We start from the raw sequence: 21,196 nt of genomic DNA, 5'->3' as shown, positions 1-21,196 counted from the left end.
AAGAGTGAATGAAAATCATTTATCTAAATAGAAGGCAATAGAACAATCACAAAATTTACAAATAAATTGGTACAAAATAAATAGGAAATATTGTAAATCTACATCATTTGAATTATAAAATGCATTCAGTATGACAATCAGCTCAAGAAACCTATACATGTCATTTGTGCTTATTTAGCTTTATGTACAGGACTCAATACTGTGTTCAGAAAACACTGCTGAAAGCATGAACTGTACACTATGATACAGTGAGTAAAGGCGAGAGGAAAACCAGACACAAATGGGGCCTTATTTGAGGGCCAAGGCAATGTTGGCACTGGGCCTCAAAACCAAGAAAAGGCATTAGAAGTAGAAGCTCAGAGCCCCTGTCAGCTCCCCCAGTCCCAGGTATGGAGGAGCAGCGGGCGGGATGGGCCCAACAGTGACTAGGACCCCCCTCACTGGGTGCTTCACAGAGGCACTGCCAAGATGGGAGAGTCACCTCCACCTTTGTCCCAAACACAGCATGGGGTGGGGGGAACCCAGAAAAAGGACTAGGGCATGAGGCCAACAAGGCGCAGTGACCTGTATCAAACTACCCCTGCATGTCTGTCAGTCTCGCCTCAGCTCCTGAAGGAAAGTGGCCAGCCCAGAGGAGGCATATGTACATAATAAATAACACAAAACAAAGCAGCTACACTTAGGGGTGCAAAGGACTCCAGAAAACAAGTCAGCAGACTGTCTACCCCATCTGTACAGCAGTCTTTAGATGTGGGAGTCGTGAAGGGCTGTGCAGGGCAGCTCTCAGAAAGCCCAGGCCCTCTTCCCTCCACCCTTCCCCCCTTACCTGTACCCCAGGGATGTGGGCCCCAGTTCCCCTCTAGGTGAATCTAAAATTCTGCCCTCTTCTCTCCCTCAATTTCCAAACAAATCCAGAGGGTGCTGTACGGGCAGCTGCTAGGAGACCAGAGAGGGTCAGGTCTTCTCCCCTCACCACTGCACTTTGCTCCTGGTCTCTGAGGTCATCCAAGCCTGTATTCAGCTATGGGTCTGTGCTCACATATGCCTGAATCCAAGGATACCTCCTAGCACCTCATCCCCTACCCCCAAGATCGTGCCCCTGGTGCATCAAGTACAATTTGGTATTTCTCATCAAGAGACAGTTCGAACAATTCTGGTGACATGTGGTGGCTCTGGTGTAGAGAGAAGCTTATTAAGACAATGACAAAGGTCTAAGCAGCAAAGATGTCCTGGGCCTGCAGTGGGGGAGCAAAGAAGCTTCAAGCGCAACAGTGGCTGTGAAACCCTCCTTGTGTTCTCTCTGGGGCACCCTAGAGATTGTGGAATGTTCAGGAGGGAGGGAAGGAAGGAAAGATGCCAGCAGTTGCTAGGAAGAAAGGGCCATCAGCGGAGGAACGGTGTATAAGCAAACAGGGCCCAAAGGTGCCCTCACCCTCACATGGAGCAAATGCACCTTCCAGAATACTCTGGACTCAGCTGTCTGATCAGTCCACTTGAATAAAACAGAGATACAAAAGACAGTGAGTTACAATTGGCCCTGAGGTATAAAATTCCACTGAGTAGGTGGCTCATTGATAAAATTTACATGGGAACTTTCTAAGTGCCCAAGTCTCGTTCACATTCAACCAAGCTCCCCTCAAATCTGGGGCTGGATGTCTCCAGTTCTCCAAGACACCAGAAGCGCCTCTTACTGGCCAAGAACCCAGGATACAGCAGAACAAGCCAGCACAAGCACCTGTATGATCCAGTGGTAAGAAGGGAGTCATGCCTGACCGACTCCTACCTGCAACCCCAGAACATGGTGAGCACCTGCCCTTGAGTCCAGGTATGGCTTTTTCCTGCAGCACCGTGGGGCACAGGCCCGGTCTCTGAGGCCCACTCAGCTCCCTGCTCGCTGTCCTGAGGCATCCTTCAGACCCAAGGCAGGCACTGTCACCAGAGGCTACTTGGGTCTGCTCCAACAACTTGGAGGTGTTTGAGGCAGAATTTCCTTGTTGGCCCTAAATTCCCGTGGCTTCCCTCCCTGGGGAAAATGCAATTCTTGTCGCAAGCACTGATTCCTAGACTTGGAACGCTACCTCTGGACTAGCACAGATAAATATATTCACAGTTCTTGTTCCATAGACATGTGCCCGCTGCACACACTGCTTACACGAAAGCCTGAAAAACCTTGGAATGGCGCTCAGTGCCCTCAGCCAGTCCCTCTTGCTTGGGACGCCATGCACGTGTGCGGGATGGAAGAACAGTTCAGTGGGAAACCCTCTGGCATTCCAAAACCAACGTGAAGCTAGTTGATTAGCACCCGATTAGCCATGTACCATTCTCAAGGTTCTGTTTTTTTTTTTTTGTTTTTTTTTTTTATGAGCTTAAGTACTTTGCTTTTTGCCTGATGAGGAAGGAACAGAGAAACAAAGGGGGAGAGAGAAACTCAGGCGCTCTTGAGAGGCAGTGACAGGAAGTGCCTGTCGATCAAAGAGAAAGCAGACAATCAGGGGCATCTGGAACCAGGAATCCAGTCCCGTAAGATGCCGGAGCAGGGGCCACTGTGGAGGAGTGAGGCCCTGCCCCTTAGACAGTACCATGTGCAGCCAGAGTGATAGCACAGCAGGCAGAAGCTTGCCTCAGACAGTACCACTGAGCTCCCCCCCTCCCACAACCTTTATGCCTACATGCTTGAAGCCAGCAGCCCGAAGGACAGGACCTGGAGGGGCAGACAACAATACTGGCTCATGAGCGCCAACCCCTGGACCTTCTTTTCCAGACAGATTCTACAGACCGGCCATGTGTGGCCTTAGAAACCACTCACTGCCCCAGCCCACATTTCTCCTGTAGCGGCCCCAGGTGGTTCAGGTGGTGCCAAGGGGGAGCTTGGACACTCATGGGATCCCCAAGGCGCCCCCATGTGAAATTCCAACAGCAAATCTTGGCCTTGCCAAACCTTTAGACCAGGTTAAAGGGCAAAGGATTCTGTTACTACAAAAGTGTTGATAATAAAAGATCAAGGAAATGGAGGCTGGGCTAGTCCTCAAGCCTCACAGCCCATAGGACTTTAGCAGAATGGTACTGACCAGGAATGGAGCTGTTTTTCCTGCAAGTCAGCAGGAGTAGGCCACCTCCTCAGGCCCCCATTGTTAGGGTTCACGGGGGAACTCGGGGTTTAAGAGACTCCACACCCCACTCCCTTCAGGAGAGGCTGACTGGCCAGGCAGCCTGAGGTTAGGAGGGTAACAAGTGTCAGGATGAGAACAGAACAGCAGCAAGGGAGCCTCCCGCCCCTCACAGGTCACTCCTGACAGCCAGTCCCCAGCCCCGACTCCCCCATGTCTCTGTGAACCTGGACAGAGGGTCCTCAGCTGGATCCAAGCCTAAAACAGGGCTCAAATCACAGGGCCTGTGGAGCTCAAGTTACACAGTGATGGGGCCAGCCTGGTGGCAGCTGCAAGGCTTTGGGCTCCTCCAGGCACTGCCATGAAGACCCCCCCAAGAATGGCATCAATAGGAAACTGGCCAGGCCTGCTCCCCAGGAGACAAGTCCAGCAGTCCTGCCTCCCCAACCCCCAGTCACAGGCAGGGAATTGTCCCCTGACCCAGGGAGGGGAGAACTTCATCCTCCTGTGATTCAGGTTGGGTGCCATCTTCTGGGGGACTGGGCTGCCCAGAGGACATGCCATTCTGTGCCACACAGGAGGCTGAGGCACTATCTTGAGGAACTCAGCGAAAAATCCCAGCACTAGGGGAGTTGGGCATGGGAATGTGACCCTAGGGCAGTCGCCTGCTCTGGCAACCAATGGTTTCTGACCATGTTCGGGCCCCACAGACCCTGCTGCATGAGAAGCTCCCTGGCCTCGGAGGCAGGCAGCTCAGCACCTCCACATCTGACAAGCACAAGGCCCTGAAGGAAGGGGTGGGCCAGCCTTGGGGCTGCCTGAGGCACCCCTATAGCAGCATCTGGGGTTAATAAGAACAGGAAGTGGCAGGTAGTCAGGGTGGAGGACACCGGGTCCAGTGGTAGGAACCTGGCCTCTTGCCAATGACGAACCATGGGTTTAAAATCCATTAACATTCATTTTGGTGATAAAAATTCCTTAGAGTGGGAACAAAATCACATTTCCAAGCATAGAAACCTTTCTGAGGGCCGAGACACACTCGGACATTAACATCTGGGGAACCACAGCGGGCCAGGTGCTGGGCTGCACCATGAACACTGTTCACGATCATCCATCAAGATCCACAGCGGGCCTCAGGTCCCTCCAGTAAGGGATACCCCTTTCTGGGGTGGGGAGAGCCCGGGAGAGCTGCTGGAGGGAGACAGGTCCATCCTTCCAGTTTGGGGGTCCATATCATGGGGGGGGGGGTCACAGCAGAGTTCAGACAGGACCACTTAGAACTCTGTAAAAGACACTTAAAAAAAAACCAAAAAAACAAATAAAACCCCCAAAACATGATCTCTTGGGGGGCAGGGAAACAAATCGCAACAATTTTCAATTTCATGCAAATTGAAGGCAGAGGACAGTGAATAACTGATCAAAGGTAGAGCTGAAAAAATAAAACATGATTCTATTTGGGCGGAAGAAGTTCCTGGGAGATGTGGGAGCCGTGCCCGGCCTGTGGGTCCCTGTGCCATCCTGGGCCGCTCCGGAGGGGACAGTCTTTGGTGTCGGGTGGTACGGGATGAAGAGTGGCCCTAGATGGAGCCCTCGCCGTGCAGGCTGTGGTTGGCCTTGCCATGCGGCACGCAGTTCTGCTCCGTGAGCAAGTTGGCCGTCTCGTCTGGCAGCCCATCCTGCAGGTCCGTAAGAGTCAATTCAATTTTCGCGTTTTCACTGTCTGAGGACTGCGGGGTTTTGTCCATCCGGGAGGCCATCAGGGCGTTTTGGTATTGCTGCCTGGAGATCTGGGGCATCAGAGAGTGGCAGAAGAGACAGACACAAAGCAGAGACAGGCTTACTTGGGAGCACCTCTTGATCCCAGACCCCAGAGGGGAACCTCCCAGGAGTGCAGAGAGCTGCTTCCTGGTGTGTTTATCCACTCTCAGCATTTCCATGCTTTTCTCTGAACTTCCGTGGTAGGGATAGGCCAGACAGGCTCAGCCTGGCTGTGGGGCCATGAAGGCCAACCCCAACTGCTGCCTGGGAGAGATACCTCCCTCTCCCCCTGAGCTCCCTGCCATTCTCGGGACCACTACCATCCACTCCCTTCACCCGGAAACTCCCCCTATGGGAGTTTCTATGGCTCAATGGCAAGGGGCAGGCACATCCCAGCTGCTCACCTTCACGAACTGCAGGTCGGACAGAGCGCGCACGGAGTAGTCGGGGATGTAGGCCTGCAGGAAGGAGTTGAGCTGGTTGTTGCTGCTCCCCAGCGAGGGTGGGACAGCGTCCATGCGGTCACTTCTGCTCAGCGAGTCTGAGTGGTTCAGGCCACAGGGCCGAGGGGGTGACTTGTTTTCACCTGGACAGGGAGGAAGCACCTGGCTGAGCAATGCTGATGTAAGCAGAGAGGCCCCAAACTGGACAAAGCAAGCCATGCTCCACCCCAAATACTCCAGCCCCAGTGCCCCACCTCCACCCCCAATTCCTGGGGTGACACTGGTCGGAACATTGCCCAGCTGAGACCTGCACAGACCGGGGGGCCCAAGGTCCTGACAGAAGCAAATGTGGAAGCCCCAGGAAGGCACTTTGTGACTGAGCCTGAGGAGCCCAGACTGTTCTTAAAATGAAGAGCGTCTCAAAGGGCTTCCAGCAATTCTCACACCCTAAGACTGGCCTCTTGTCCCCGGCCCCATCAGACAGCCTCAAGATCCTGATACTCAGAGAGGCACCAGAGCCAGGATGGAGAGACTGGTGGGGAGCAGAGATGAGCACCCCATCCTGGACAGGCTAACATGTGGCTGCCACAGGCATGGAGGGACCAACTCTAACATCCTGTAACTGGAACACACTTGTCTGTGCAGAGGCTCCCCCGGCCCCATGTCTCAACAACAACTTCAGGGCCAACCGCAAAACACCTCCACAGTCCCCGCAGTCCCACTCCTGGTCTACTTGTAACGGCCCTTCCAAGTTTCCCAGACCAGTGGCCTCTGTTCACCTCTTCTCCAGGCTAAATACTGTAACTGTCCCCACCTCATATTTCCCACACCTCATTCCATCCTGACACTGTCTGACTCAATCCAGCAAATGCCCAGAACAAAATACTCTGCTGGAAAGTTCCCACCACTTCTGTGTCTACCACTTTCCCTCTTAAAATTCAACTTAGAGTGGACGTCTCCTTTGTTGCTTCCACTGTACTTCTTCGAGAACAAGGCATTATAAAGCAGGTGCTTGTGCTCTAGCAGAAGGGAGCTAGGTGAGGGAGGGGGCCCACACCTGGCAGTGCTCAGGGCATCAAATGTGAGTCCCACCCTCAGCGCCTGCACTCAGCCCCAGGAGCCTCACCAGCCCTGATCTTCCTGCCTGGTTTGCTTTTCTCAGAAGAGAACTGTGAACTGGACCCAACTGTGAGACACTCCCGGTTCCTTGTTTGTAAGTGGGGATTGATAATGATACCTACTTCTTGGGTCTGAGGAGGATTTGAGAGAAGCTGAGCTGGACAGGCTTGGTTCAGCACCTAATGGCTCTGTTAACACAAGGGCTTTCCTGCTGGCCTATCTTAGACCCGTGCACCTAGCGCATACCCCCAGGCACAGCTGGGACCAGGCCTTTGACTAGCTCTGCCTGTGCCCAGACTAGACCCAAGATCTTACAGGAACCCCAGTGTCAGCCCCAACCCAACATTGCTTTGACAATCCCTCTGAAATCAGTGTGTGTAGTGGCGCCAGGGATCACGGCTGACCCCAGCCCATGCAGGCCCACCTCCTACTCAGCCCCTCACTCATCACCCCTGTGATCTGAAGATACTTTCAGAGACTTCCACTGCTTTTTCCACTGTGGCTCATTTCTCTTCTGCGAGCTCCAGCCTCAGCAGAATTGTCTCTCATTCACACCTTCCCTGATCCCCTAGCCTAACCATGGGTGGAGTGGTGGAGCCATTCCTCAGACCTGGGAGCCTGCACTTAGCCCATCCCACCTGAGGAGCCATGGGAGCCCCACCTTGAACGTGCAGCCAGGCAGCTGGCTCCCAGGTTAGGGTCAGAGTTCTCAGGCAATAATCATGGAAATAGAAAAACTCCAACCACCTCAGCTTCCACCTGATTATTCTAATCAGAATTGTTTTCTATGGTTTTTGTTTTGGGGCCATCACACCTAGAAGTGCTCAAGGGTATCTGACTATCTGGAGTGCCAGGAAATGAACCTGGGTTAGCTGGTGCGAGGCAATCCGACCTACCCACCATACTTCTGCTATAGCCCTATTTCCAGTGTTCTATCTTGCCATGTTCTATTCTCCCTGTCTAAAAGCCATCCTTCCCTTTTGCGATAAAACTAAAAAGATGCATTAGTGGAACATTCCAGTCTCCTCTAGGGTGTTGCTGGCCAGCACCTCCAGAACCAGAACCCCAAAGACCTGGTCCCACCAGTGGTCAGACCAGTGGGCAGAGCTAAGAGAGCTCAAAGCTCTACATGCTATAGAAACAGCAAATGTTCTTTCTGTGGACTGTGACCATGTCCCTCTCCCTGGCTGTCTGGAACATTTGAAAGAGACCAGCGATGGAGTGGAGAGAACAGGACAGACACACCAAATGCTTGGTGCACAGGAGTGTCTGCATGTCCTGCCAGGGGAGTGTCAGCTTGCCCTGAGGGTCAGCGCCTTCTCTGGGGAGCAAAGGGTGAGGGCATGTTTGGGTCTCTCCAGAGACGAACTGCCCTGCCCACAAATTCAGCACTTTAGAACATAGCTGACAATGGATTAAGAAACTGGATAAGCCTTTAAAATGTAGGCTGCATAGAACAAAATAAATAACAGTGGTACTACCAAACAGCAAATCCCAGTGACTTTAATTAAAGAGAGATTAAGCCATGGCCTTGCTGCTTTGTGGCCACATTGGCCAGGTCTATACAGAGCTCCTGTCCTATCTCAGAAGGGCAGGAGGGCGCCCTACTCAGGAGCTGTATATGGCAGTGGGCTGAGCTCCAAACACATGCTCCCCAACATGGATTTAACAAAAAGGACTGAAAAAATTGGGCTGTCCCAGCCCCCATGAGTGGCCTTTCTCCTGGGGCATGGGGCAGCCTGGTCAGCTGAGCACTGCACATACTCTAAGCTGTACCCTCGGTCAGAGAGTTCCACTGTGGCAGTCCAAAGTCAGGGGGGTGGGGGTGCCTGGCACTGAGGACCAACCACAGGCTTTAGTGTGGCTTGTCAAGACCCAAGATTCCCCCTGGAGCTCCCATACTCTCTGAATCAGCCTCGGGCTCAAAACTTCCTGTGGAACTTAAGAGTGCTGTTCTGGGCTGGATGCTTCAGAGTAGGCCAAACAGACTAAGACCGGAGTATGGGGGTGATGAGCCATGAGCAGAGCCTCAGGAGATGAACCAGGCTGGCTGGGAGGAGCCCATCTGTGGCATGCAGAAGGGCCACAGGACAATTATGAGAAGGAAACATGCACAGTTACCTGGAGAACCTGCTAACAGCTCTGTTCTGCTGACAGCAAAGGTGCGAGACAGGGACAAGGGAACTGAAAAAGGGAGAGAACAGGGTGAGACGGCATCGGAGGCAAGAAAGCAGAGTGGAAACAGGGACAGGTATGATGGAGAGGGCTGGCAGAGCCCGCCCACCACAGACAGGGCACAGTATGGGAGATGGTACTATTAGCGCTGTACCAGTGAGGAACACCACCACCACCACCACCCTCCCCCAGCCTGACCTGCAGTATCTGACATGGTGCAGAGTTCGTGCCTCACCCTGGGGTTTAATTCTCAGGGTCACAAAGGGTAGCTGGAGCCAGGCTGCAGGGTTCCCAGGCCATGGTGTCCCTGCTGAGCACCAAGATAGCTACACCCCTTTATTCCCAGTGCAGCAGAAATTCTGACCCTCTGCTCAGAATCACTTTGGAAGAGACTTTAAAACAGAGCAAAGGAAATGTGGGGTGTAGGAGGAGATTTCCAGGGAGGCAGGAGGCTTGCAGAACAGGATACAGGCGTGAACAGAAATGTGGCCCTAAAACCACTACATTGATCTCATATCACAAGGTCAAGTGCAGGGCTCAGTGATGAAAAAGGTACCAGGAGGAAACTCAACTCCTGCCCTGCATGTCCAGAGGAGAAAGCCCCCAAGTTTCAGCCCAAACAGGGTCCACAGAAGGCACAGACACACCTGGCCACAGAGCTGCAGCAGTCTGGGGGGAGATGGAACCACACTTGGGTTTTAAAAAACACTCGTCAATAAGACGAACAACCTATTCTCCTAGCTGTGTGATCAAGAGCCAAGGCACAATCCTAAATTCCGTCACTTCTGCCTTACCAGCAATCACACGAGGTTCTCACCACAGGCCCTGCTCAGTCAGGCAGAGACTCCCATTTTGTCTCCTCAGAGTTGAAGCACAGACAGACACTCAGACACACAGTGAGGCCAGACACAGGTGTCAGGTTGTGACTGATAAGGCACTTGCTCTGCAACTGGCAGCAATCTAGGTTCCAGGTAGGGTCTCCTGAGCACCATCTGGGGTTCACTTCTGAGTTCAGAGCCAGGAGTAAGCCCTGAGCACTTTAAGGTATAGTTCTAAACCCATAAAACCCAACTAAAACCTGGGATTATGTCCTGGGTAAATAAGGAAGAAGTTTTGGAAGTGAAGGAATCCTGGACATCTCTGGCTTTCTTTTTTTGTTTTGTTTGTTTGTTTTTAGGCCACACCTGGCTGTGCTCAGGAGTAATTCCTGGCTCTGTACTCAGGGATCACTCCTGATGGGCTTGGGGGACCTTATGGGATGCCAGGGATTGAATCCAGGTTAGTTGCATGCTAGGCAAGTGCCCTCCCCACAGCACACACTCTGGTCCCACATCTCTGGCTTTCTAATTGTCACAGAATACCTGAGTTACCAGGAATTATGTGGTGTAGCAGAGGGAAAGCAACACCACACACAGACTTGTTGGAACATATCCCCTACCCGCTGAGGATCCTGTTCAGAACCAGTAGTGTTCTGAGCTCCAGTTGAGGTTTAGCATGTCGTTTGGTATCCTGACCACAAGGTGGCAGTCCAGCACCTCTGCTGACCTGCCTGCCCTGTGAGTCCAGAGCAAAGAGCAAACACCCACAAAAAGGCAGAAGCCTTCCAGGGGGTAAAGTCAGAGGCAACAGCACCCAGGTTCTGGCCAGGTCCCAGCGTCTCACCCTCCGAGAAATCAGTAGCCTTGGCACACCCATTGGCCACCACTTGCCCTGCCTGCACCACATTCATCCTCAGGAAGATGCAAACTAACAGCCTCAGAGTCTCTACAGCAGTCACATAAACGACCCAGCCATGGCAATGGGACCTTCATAATCCCGGGGGGTGCGGGGAGGGCATGTGGCCTGCTGCTGCCTCGTGGGCCTCTGGGCAATAGCTATACAAGCTTTCAGGGACACCAGCACAGGGACCTGCAACTATACCTGACAAGCCGGCCAGCAGACAGCAATGAACCATTTGGAGCCTCCTCTCATGCTTCAGCAGTTAAGCAAAGGGTCCTGCTGTAGGTTACCAAAAGGGGCACCACAGAGCAGCGAGCCAACGTCAGCAAGAACACACTGGCCAGGACAGAGAGGCATGGGGAGAAGGCTGCAGGGGACCCCACAGCAGGTGTGATCATGTCCACATCAAGTTCACACACTGGCAAAGACAATCCATGCACAAATGTCACAGGAGTGTTTACTTCTGGGATACAGTAACCAGAAGAGAGTCTGCTGGGGGGATTGAAGGTTTGAGGGCTCCTGATCCAGCTCAATCTATCAGTATGTGACAGCTCAAGGAGGATATGCTAAGGGGCTGTGCCATTTGTATTTTACAGTGAAGGAGTCCAGAAAGTAAACGAGGAGAAGGGAGGGACAGAATAGGGCTCACCTGGGGAGGCGGTGAGGGCCATGACACCGTAGTAGGAGAATGCGCTGGCTTCGAACCTCATGCCTTCCTTCCCAGCCTCCACCTCTACCTTGCCCTGCGGAGGAAAGAGGGGAATGTCAGGCCAATCACCAGGTTCCATCTGCAAACTCGGCAAGAGCTGCTATTTCCCTGAAGTCCTGCCTCAGCTTCTTCCCAGAAACCCTGGGGAGCCCGTGGCACCTTCCCCACCCAGAGAGGACAGATGGGTTCACCTCACAGGTGCAGAAGGACTGGGCTGAAAATGCAAAGGGCAGTATGGTCAGGACTGGTCTGTTTAACTCCCCACACCCTCCTTTCTGGATCCTTCCAGATTCTTCCCCATGATAAAGATGGTGACACTCTTGTTCCAGCTGTGGCTAGGCCCAAGGAGATGCTCGGTGTTGTGCCCAGGATATGAAGAACTGAGAGGACTCAGCTGGCTCCCGGGTCAGAGCTCACACCCGGTCACCAGCCCAACTGCGAACACAGCAGATACCTCACAGCCATCTCGGGGCCTCCCTCCTGGCCCTCCTGGGCAAGCACCAGAACTCAGGCTCTTTTTGTCACAACAAAGACCCCCCTAAAGGTTGCCCTTCCCACCTGTCACCAGCTGCTGCACTGACAATCCCCCCATGGCATAGCACCTCCATTCCCAGCAGAGCCTAAATAGGCATTTTCTAGGCTCCTGAATATTCCTCCAAAGTCGTCCTTGTTGCTTTCGAAGCCAAGGCCCACAGATGCCTGGCCCATTTGTCTAAGATCGCCCTTTGGGAGAGAGGATACCACTGCTATGGTATAAGAGCAAACAAAGATTATACTCTCCAATGATTTGCAGAGCTTTGCTTTGTTAATTCATTTAGTGCTCCTAGTGTTCCTGCTTCTGTGAAAGACACAATTACTTCATCCCCCAGAAAGGCTCTGGGAAGATTAAGAATTCAGAGAACAAGCTTTTACCCTATAAGCTAACAAGCCCACTGGTGCTACTGTCACTCCACACTGAATTCCCATCACTGAGATCTTCCTCTTATCATTCCCTAGATGACCACAGATCTTTTCTCTTCACTCAGGCCACATAGGTTATGAATATCTCACCAATGCTGCTGCTCTGAGAAAGTAAACTGCAAAATCTAAAACTGCCCCAAACGCATCCTACAGAGGTGGGTGAGCAGGAGCCTGGTCTTCAAGGGAGGGAGAATGGGCAACACTGCCAGCCCGATGAGGAAAGGACAGGAATGACTTTCCCAGAAGGAAAGGCGGCTTCTGTTCCTGTGATGGTGTCCCCAGAATAGTCTGAAAAGCAGGAGCCAACTGCCCTAGGAAGGTGGGCGGGCGGGTGAGGGTTCGGACTCTAGGTTAGAACTCGGGGTTCTCCGGGGGTGAACCATAGGTGAGGGAGGACTCTAAGCAGAGGAGGATGGAGCACTTATGGATCCGGGGGTGCTTCCCTGGACTAGACAGCACTTGCCAGAGAGTAGGTAGGGCTGTTAGGGGATGGAAGGGAGGGTGAATGAGGCGGGTCACTCAGAACTCTGGTCTGAGACATGACATAAGGAATGAAGAAGAGGCAGCATCTTAGAATATGGCCCCAAATAAAAACTAACATCAAAGAACTGGTAAAATGTACCTGCAACCTAAAAGGGAGGACTGCCAGCTTGTCAGTTCCTGAATAAATATCAATACATCCAAAGGTATACACCAGGGATCGAACCTCGGGCCTCATGCATGCAAAGCATGAGCCCCACTATGGCACTATACCTCAGACTCATAAGATAAATGTTTTGTTTCTTTGGCCATACCTGGCAGTGCTCTGGGCTTACTTCTGGCTCTGCAGTCCCACTGCTGATGGGACTTGGGGGTACTATATGGGATATTCAAGATCAAATTCAGGATCAGCTGCTGTGTCATCTCTCTGACCCTCATAAAGATGCTTTCTGAAAGCACAGCTATCTGCTGTTACCATCACTTCACAGAAAATAAAGCACCTTAACCCTCCAAACAATCTAGAATTCCACAATATGAGGTCCTATGGGGGCTTCCCAAGCAGTTGCTCAGGGGTCCCCAGGTCACTCCTCTGTTGGCTGCCTGACTTACTGCTTGGGTCTGGCAAACCCAGTGGTGTTGGGGGTTGACAGGGTTACCCCTGGGCATATTCCTAGGACCAGACTTGGGCATCCTCATGTTCTGTGAATGCTCCAGTCTCTGAATTATCTCTAACACAGCTATCTCTTAGTTTTTTTTTTACTTTTGCCTCTAATTGGCAAAAACTTATCGAATATCTGCATTTGAAACCATTGCACAAAACTAATTTGATTTCGATTTTATAAAACTGCAAGAGATGAAAGGATTCCTAAGACTCAGAGAATGTTCAACTTTTAAAGTACTTTTTTGGGGTGGAGCCACAACCAGTGATGCTCAGTGCTTACTCCTGGCTCTGCACTCAAGAATCACTCCTGGTGGTGGTTGGGGAACCATATGGGATACCGAGGACCAAACCCAGATCTGTTGCATGTAAGGCAAACGCTCTACCAGACAGAGCATACTATGTTCCAACCCTAGGGAATTGCCTATTTATTTTGGTTTTGCTTACTTGGGCCACATCTGGTATTCAGGGATTACTCCTAGCTTTGTGCTCAGAAATTATTCCTAGCAGGCTTGGGGAAGCATATAGGATGTCTCGAATCAAACCCATGTTGGCTATGTGCAAGGCAAATGCCCTACCAGCTAATGCTATTGCTCTGGCCCCCAGATAATATTTTTTTTTAAATGATGAATGACAGGCTCAGAAGCCCAAGCAAAGCAGGTTCCCCAGAGATGCTGTCTTTCTCTGAAGGTGAGAGTAGAGAGACTAGGTGGGCACTTAGGAAGAGTCACAGGCCTTTGGCAGCCTGTCTGGCCTAAACTCCCTGTGGCAGTGGTATTAAGAGCAGAGGAAAGGGCCCAGAGAGATAGCACAGCGGCATTTGCCTTGCAAACAGCTGATCCAGGACCAAAGGTGGTTGGTTCGAATCCCGGTGTCCCATATGGTCCCCCGTGCCTGCCAGGAGCTATTTCTGAGCAGACAGCCAGGAGTAACCCCTGAGCAACGCCAGGTGTGGCCCAAAAACCAAAAAAAAAAAAAAAAAAAAAAAAAAAGAGCAGAGAGAAAGCCCAATTTCTGGGGGCTGAAGATGCCCACAGGACACAGGCAGAGAACTAGGCAGCATTCCCCACAGTGGGCGTGAGCGATATCATCCTGGTCTCCAAGCAGTAACAGCCTAAGCGCAATGCACTGAGGAGCACCTTCTGTTGGTAGATTGCCAGAGTCAGGACTCTTTTTATTCCCTGAAAAGGGTGTATGATGCCCAGTAAGTATGGGAACCTCCTATGCTGAGTTCCCCATTATTCAGAGAGGAGCCCCACCAAAGGATGAGGAGATGCCAGGTGCAACAATCAGGCAGTGTCCTGCAATAGAGGACACTGAGCACTGCAAGTGGCTCATGGAGCACAGCTGGGAATGTCCTATATAGGGGAAATCCTGGTTTTGGTTCTGGGACTGTGTGGCCCTGAAACTTGCAAAGCAACAGCTGCTGCAGCAACAACCACAAAGGGGACCTTTGAGAGTCAAGATCAAGTCATGCATACAGGGTTCTCAAACTCGAGGCCCGTGGGCCACAAAGGGCCCTCCGTACAACGTTTTGTGGCCCTGCCCTAGAGGAATCTTTTTTTGTTTTGTTTTGTTTTAGTTTGGGTCACACCCACCAATGTTCAAGCCTTACTACTGACTTTGGACTCAAGGATCACCCCGACTTTGCCTCCTGCGACCCCAGGTAAATTGAGTTTGAGACCCCTGTAACCTTTTTCTAAGCAAGTGCTGCTACCAGGCTCCAGGGCTAACTTCTTTGTGTTCACCTCTGTGCTGCTGAGAAGTGCCGGCTGCCTGAATGCAGCTGTGTCCTGAGCTCCTCTCTATGGGAGGCTCAGTGAGACAGCGGGTGTCACCCTCAGTCCGTCCCACGGAACTGCAGCCTGCAGGGCAATGAGGTCCGCAGGCAAAGCGTCCAGCGTGCGGCAAGACACGAGAGCCGAGGAGGAATCGACGCATGAATAATTTAGTCCCTGGAGGCCATGAAACAGAGTCCTGGACTGGACAAACACTCGGAGTTGCTCAAACTAAGAGACTGGAGCGTCCAGGCCACGCTGTGCTCCCAGCCTGGTGGGCCGTTTGTATCAGCCAAACACTTTGACCATCATATGCAGAACAGTTTGACTTTACTATGGTTCTCACTTAGACATAAGAGTTCCAAGTAAAGTGGGCTTATGCCTCGTTTTACATTACACATGTTTAGGTAACATATAAAAATCTAGAGTCATGTCTGGAGAGATGGCTCAAAGGGCTAGAATGCATATTTTGTACATCTGGTTAATTCCTGGCATCATATGGTATCCCTAGCACCTTTGAAGGTGAACTTTGAGCACTGAGCTAGGAGTAGTCCAGCCCCACTGGATGTGGCCCAAAACCAACAATATAAAAAATAAAAACAGTTTATCACTGACATTCCATATGGTCTCCTGAGTCTTGCCATGAGTGAAATTTTAGTGCAGAGCCAAAGGGACCCCAAACCAAATACATTTGAAAAGTATCAACTATCTAAATGAGACAGTGACTCTGGGGCATTTCTTTAAAAAACAAAACAAAACAACTTTGGGGCTGGAGAGATAGCATGGAGGCAGTGTGTTTGCCTTGCATTCAGAAGGATAATGGTTTGAATCCAGGCATCCCATTTGGTCCCCCAAGCCTGCCGCCAGGAGTGATCCCTGAGCGCTGCCAGGTGTGACCCAAAAACAAACAAAAAAAAACTTTATTTATTTATTGGTTTTGGGGCCATACCTAACAGTGCTCAGCAGTCACTCCTGTACTCAGAAATTGCCCCTGGTAGGCTGGGGAACCATCTGGGGGAATCGAACCAAGTCCCTCCCCGGGTCAGCAAATGCCCCATCACTGTGTTATCCCTCCGGCCCCTCTGTAGGCATTTCTGTGAAGAAAGCTGGATTCTGGTAGCCAGAAATGCTGGGACACTCATCCAGACCCCCTCCACTTTCATTTCTATATGATGCCCATGTTCTCTTTCATCAATCTAATTCACCTGGACCAATCCTATAAACATCCCTGCTAGTTTTCATTAGCAGCTATGATGTACACTGAATGGCAGAGACTTATGAAACAAAATTTTTTTTTTTTTTTTGCTTTTTGGGCCATACCTGATGACACACTTAGAAATCACTCCTGGCTTAGGGAACCATATGGGACACCAAGGATCAAACAGCATTTTGTCCTAGGTCAGCGCATGCAAGGCAAATGCCCTACCACTTGCACCACCGCTCCGGCCCTGATGAAACAATTTCTTTAGGTGCATTTGTGTGAGAATGTGTGCCATATTCTATATTCCAAAAAGGAGGTGGCTAAATTAAAGACAGGACTGGTTTTATTCATTTTTTTTTTAATTTTGGGCCACACCAGGCAACGCTCAGGGATTACTCCTGGCTCTGTGCTTAGAAATTGCTTCCGGCATGTTCTAAGGACCATATGGGATGCTGGGAATTGAACCTGGGTTTGTTCCGAGTAGGCAAACACCCTACCACTGCGCTATTTCTCCAGGCCCAGGACTGGTTACTGATTTTAATGATCCTTCCTTCCTCCCTCCCTCCCTCCCTCCTCCCTTCCCTCCCTCCCTCCCTCCCTCCCTCCCTCCCTCCCTCCCTCCCTCCTTCCTTCCTTCCTTCCTTCCTTCCTTCCTTCCTTCCTTCCTTCCTTCCTTCCTTCCGTCCTTCCTTCCTTCCTTCCTTCCTTCCCTCCCTTTCTCCCTCCCTCCTTTCTTTTTACCCTCCCTCTCTTCCCTCTTCTTCCTTTCTTCATTCTTCCCTCCCTCCCTCCTTCTTTCCTTCATCCCTCACTCTCTCCCTATCTCCCTCTCATCCCTACTTCCCTCTCATCTCATTCCTACATCCCTCTTTTGAAACCTAATGAAAGCAGTTTTTATTCCCACCACACAAGAATTGATCCTTAATAATGGGGCCAGAGTAGTGGTGCAAGCAGTAAGGCATTTGCCTTGCCCACATTAGCCTAGGATGGACTGTGGTTCGATCCCCTGGCCCCGGCGTCCCATATGGTCCCCCAAGCCAGGAGTGATTTCTGAGCGCATAGCCAGGAGTAACCTCTGAGCATCACTAGGTATGGCCCAAAAATCAAAACAACAAAAAAGGGGCCCGGAGAGATAGCACAGCGGTGTTTGCCTTGCAAGCAGCCCATCCAGGACCAAAGGTAGTTGGTTCGAATCCCGGTGTCCCATATGGTCCCCCGTGCCTGCCAGGAGCTATTTCTGAGCAGACAGCCAGGAGTAACTCCTGAGCACAGCCGGGTGTGACCCAAAAACCAAAAAAAAAAAAAAAAAAAACAAACAAACAAAAAAAAAAACAACAAAAAAGAACTGATCCTTAATATTATCACCTGCCTTTCTGATAACTACTGATCTAAGCATAAAGATCTTGTTTTTCACTCCTTCCTCAGTTAACAGGGCAGGCTGGGTTCTACCATCCTTCAATGAACTAACCTTACACCCTACCATCTCCTCAGCCCCATCTCACTGAGTAAGGGGGTGTATGGTTGCTCAAGTGTGACCTTCCTCCAGGAACCCCCATGCAAGTGATATTGGCCACAGCATCCTCAGGTTTCACACTATCCATTGGCTTCTCCTATTTGTCAATTTTCAATTTTGAGGGGGGAGTCACACCCGGCAGCGCTCAGGGCTTACTCCTGGCTCCATGCTCAGAAATCGCTCCTGGTAGGCTTGGGGGACCATATGGGATGCCAGGATTTGAACCAATGACCTTCTGCATGCAAGGCAAATGCCTTACCTCCATGCTATCTCGCTGGCCCCAATTTTCATTTTTTTAAGCACATCCTTTCATACTTTTGGGGGGAAAAGGGGACCTCTCAATGTGTCTCTTCTCATATCACACTAATCATATCAATGATATTTGTTTTGTTAGTATTTTATATTATGTTATTCGAATTTGGGGACCATACTCTGCCTTCTCAGGGGCTATTTCTGGATCCTCCCTGGTGATCCTGAGGGGGCTCTCTGTGTTGGGGGATGGAGCCAATGGCAGTTACTTACAAGACAAGTAAGTCCCTTAATTACTGTACTCTCTCTCCAGCCCCAATTTGCAAAAAGATATAATTCTTTATTTTCCACCTATTTGTTTTTCTATTTTGAAGCTGTGTTCAGGGACTCCAGGGGCCACTATGGGTGATTCTCTAGACAACTGGGCCAGTGTTTTAATGCATGAAACAGGATGGTGCTACTCGGACCCTGTGGTGCTTGGGGGCTTGCTCGGGGACCATGTGGTGCCAGAGATTAAACTGCATGCAAAACATGTGTCCTAACCACATATCTCTGGCCCAAGGATTATTTTTATAACATTGTTAATCTGCATTTCTTTTTCATTAATTACTTTATTCTTTTTCTTTTTTCCTTTGGGCCGCTGGCAATGCTCAACAGTCACTCCTGACTCTGCACTCAGGAATTACTCTTAGAAATGCTTGGGGGACCGTATGGGATGCTAGGGACTGAGCCTGGGTCAGCTGCATGCAAGGCAAGCAAGTGTACTACCTCTCTGGCTGCCCCACTTTGATTTTTTTCTATATAATTATGATTTATTTTTCATCTAGGCACTTTGATGGATACAAATTTTAAATAAATTAAAAAATTTAAACACTGCATATTCACATTACTGAATAATATTGTGTAACTGTGGGGGCCAGAGCAATAGCATAGCAGGTAGGGAGTTTGCCTTTTATGTGGCCACCTGGGTTTAATCCCCAATACCTCATTTAGTCCCCAGAGCCTGCCCAGAGTGATTCCTGAGCACAGAGATAGGAATAATCTCTGAGAGCTGCCAGATGTGGCCCAAAAACAAACAAAAAAGCATAATTGTGTCTTCTTGATAGTCTGTATTTAATGATATTCTATTATAGTTCTTCCTAATTTGGTTGCTATTTAGAATTTTGTTGGCAAAAATCTCTCTTCTATGTTATCCTTTTACCCTAAATTTCCTAAGGGAAACCACTTACAGGTTCTTGAAGAACATTCCAGAGTGCCCACAGTTATGTGTTAAGATGAATATTTTTTTTTTTTTTTTTTTTTTTTTTTTGGTTTTTGGGCCACACCCATTTGACGCTCAGGGGTTACTCCTGGCTATGTGCTCAGAAATCGCCCCTGGCTTGGGGGGACCATATGGGACGCCGGGGGATCGAACCGCGGTCCTTCCTTGGCTAGCGCTTGCAAGGCAGACACCTTACCTCCAGCGCCACCTACCCGGCCCCAAGATGAATATTTATACAGCACAGGTGGATGCATACAACACACTACACTTCGCTTAACTTCGAACCCTCTCAAACAAAATCAAACGCAGCTTAAAAATGGCTTAGCAGGCCGGAGAGATAGCTCAGAGGTGAGGCGTTTGCCTTGCTTGCAGAAGGACAGTGGTTCGAATCCCGGTATCCCATATGGCCCCCCGAGCCTGCCAGGAGTGATTTCTGAGCGTAGAGCCAGGAGTAACCCCTGAGCCGATGCTGGTGTGACCCAAAAACAACAACAACAACAACAACACAAAAAAAAAATGTCTTAGCATTATTCAATTGTGCATTTGTTTTGTTTTGGGTCACACTCAGAGGTGTTCAAGGTTCTCTCCTGACAGTGCTCAGGGATCACTCCTGGTGGTGCTTAGTGGACCATTTGGGATGCAGGGAACAAACCTCAGTCAGCCACATGCAGGCAAGCGCCCTATCCTGTGTATTATTCACTTATTCTTTTTTTTTTTTTTGGTTTTTGGGCCACACCCGGCGGTGCTCAGGGGTTACTCCTGGCTGTCTGCTCAGAAATAGCTCCTGGTAGGCACGGGGGACCATATGGGACACCGGAATTTGAACCAACCACCTTTGGTCCTGGATCGGCTGCTTGCAAGGCAAATGCCGCTGTGCTATCTCTCCGGGCCCTATTCACTTATTCTTATGCATTTTTATTCTAATCCTATTTCATTAGGATCTTAATTTAGGCAATTTTAAGACATTTATTTTTGAATTTACTATAACATACATGACAAAAAGTTTTAAAAGGTGTATTCTGGGATGGAGGAATAATACAGCAGGTAAGGTGCTTACCTACCATGCAGCTGAGGTAGGCTCAATCTCTGGCATCCCATAAAGTCCCACAAGCACCACTAGGAATAGTTCCTGAGTGTAGAGCCAGGAGTTACCCCTGAGCATCGTGCTAGGTAGGGCCACCCACAGAAAAAAATGTATTTCACTTGTTCTAAATGTAATTTTCTCCAAATTTCTCATTATTTATTAGTCATACAACAACAAAAGTCTAGTGATTTAAATTGTATAACTAAGGGCTAGAAGGTGCATTTCCTTCTACTGGAAGCCCTGGTTCTGTCTCCACCACCACATGGTCTTTAAGTACTGCCAGCAGTGATTCTTGAGCATTCCCATGCATGCCCCGCACCCCCAAAGGAAATACAAAAAAAGAGAAATATTCACATCATCTTTTGTGTACACATGAATGTCTTTACTCCCACACTATAATAAATAAGAATATTCCCTTCAGCATTTTTTGGGGGGGTCACACTTGACAGCGCTCAGGGGTTACTCCTGGCTCTACACTCAGAAATCGCTCCTGGCAGGCTCAGGGGATCATATGGGCTTGCCAGGATTCGAACCACTGTCCTTCTGCATGCAAGGCAAATGCCCTACCTCCATGCCATCTCTCTGGCCCCAGGAGTGATTGTGGTATCCCCCACAATAAAGAGAAAACCTGCAAATGGAAGTTTCCAAGAAAGTCTGTGTAAAAGTGGCATTTAACTAGTTAGTCCCTAAATTATTCCTTGGCTCTTCACTATTGTTTCCAGACCCAATATTGAATCCAACACAGTGTTAAAACAGACATGGGGTTTCCCAGAGTTCCAGTCAGCTGGTGATCTGAGAAGAAGCTTGTTTCTAAAGAAACTTCATTCATGCACTGAGTGATTAGCACTTCATGGACTTGTGCTCCTTTTAGGACCCTCCACTAATCGCACTCCTACCAGGTCTCACCAATTGATGACTGGGAAGGAGCCAGGAAATAGAACCACCCAGGGGCTCATACTCAAGTTCAAAGAGAACACAGGTT

At 50.1% G+C, this 21,196-nt stretch overlaps 1 protein-coding gene across 1 annotated transcript in view; it reads right to left on the bottom strand.

Moving 5' to 3' along the window:
- Positions 1-2,380: 2,380 nt before the first annotated feature.
- CNNM2 (cyclin and CBS domain divalent metal cation transport mediator 2) overlaps positions 2,381-21,196 on the bottom strand; it is a 175,761-nt gene continuing 156,945 nt past the window's right edge. The window contains exons 5-8 of the mRNA XM_049790833.1: positions 10,971-11,064; positions 8,549-8,611; positions 5,270-5,451; positions 2,381-4,894 (exon numbers count right to left, since the gene is read on the bottom strand). Of these exons, the coding sequence (XP_049646790.1) occupies positions 4,685-4,894; positions 5,270-5,451; positions 8,549-8,611; positions 10,971-11,064 (549 nt within the window). The 3' untranslated portion in view covers positions 2,381-4,684. The remainder of the gene's footprint in view (positions 4,895-5,269; positions 5,452-8,548; positions 8,612-10,970; positions 11,065-21,196) is intronic.

The sequence above is a fragment of the Suncus etruscus genome, chromosome 17, assembly GCF_024139225.1.
Source record: "Suncus etruscus isolate mSunEtr1 chromosome 17, mSunEtr1.pri.cur, whole genome shotgun sequence".
Taxonomy (NCBI): domain Eukaryota; kingdom Metazoa; phylum Chordata; class Mammalia; order Eulipotyphla; family Soricidae; genus Suncus; species Suncus etruscus.
This window is presented reverse-complemented; position numbering and strand designations above follow the sequence as displayed.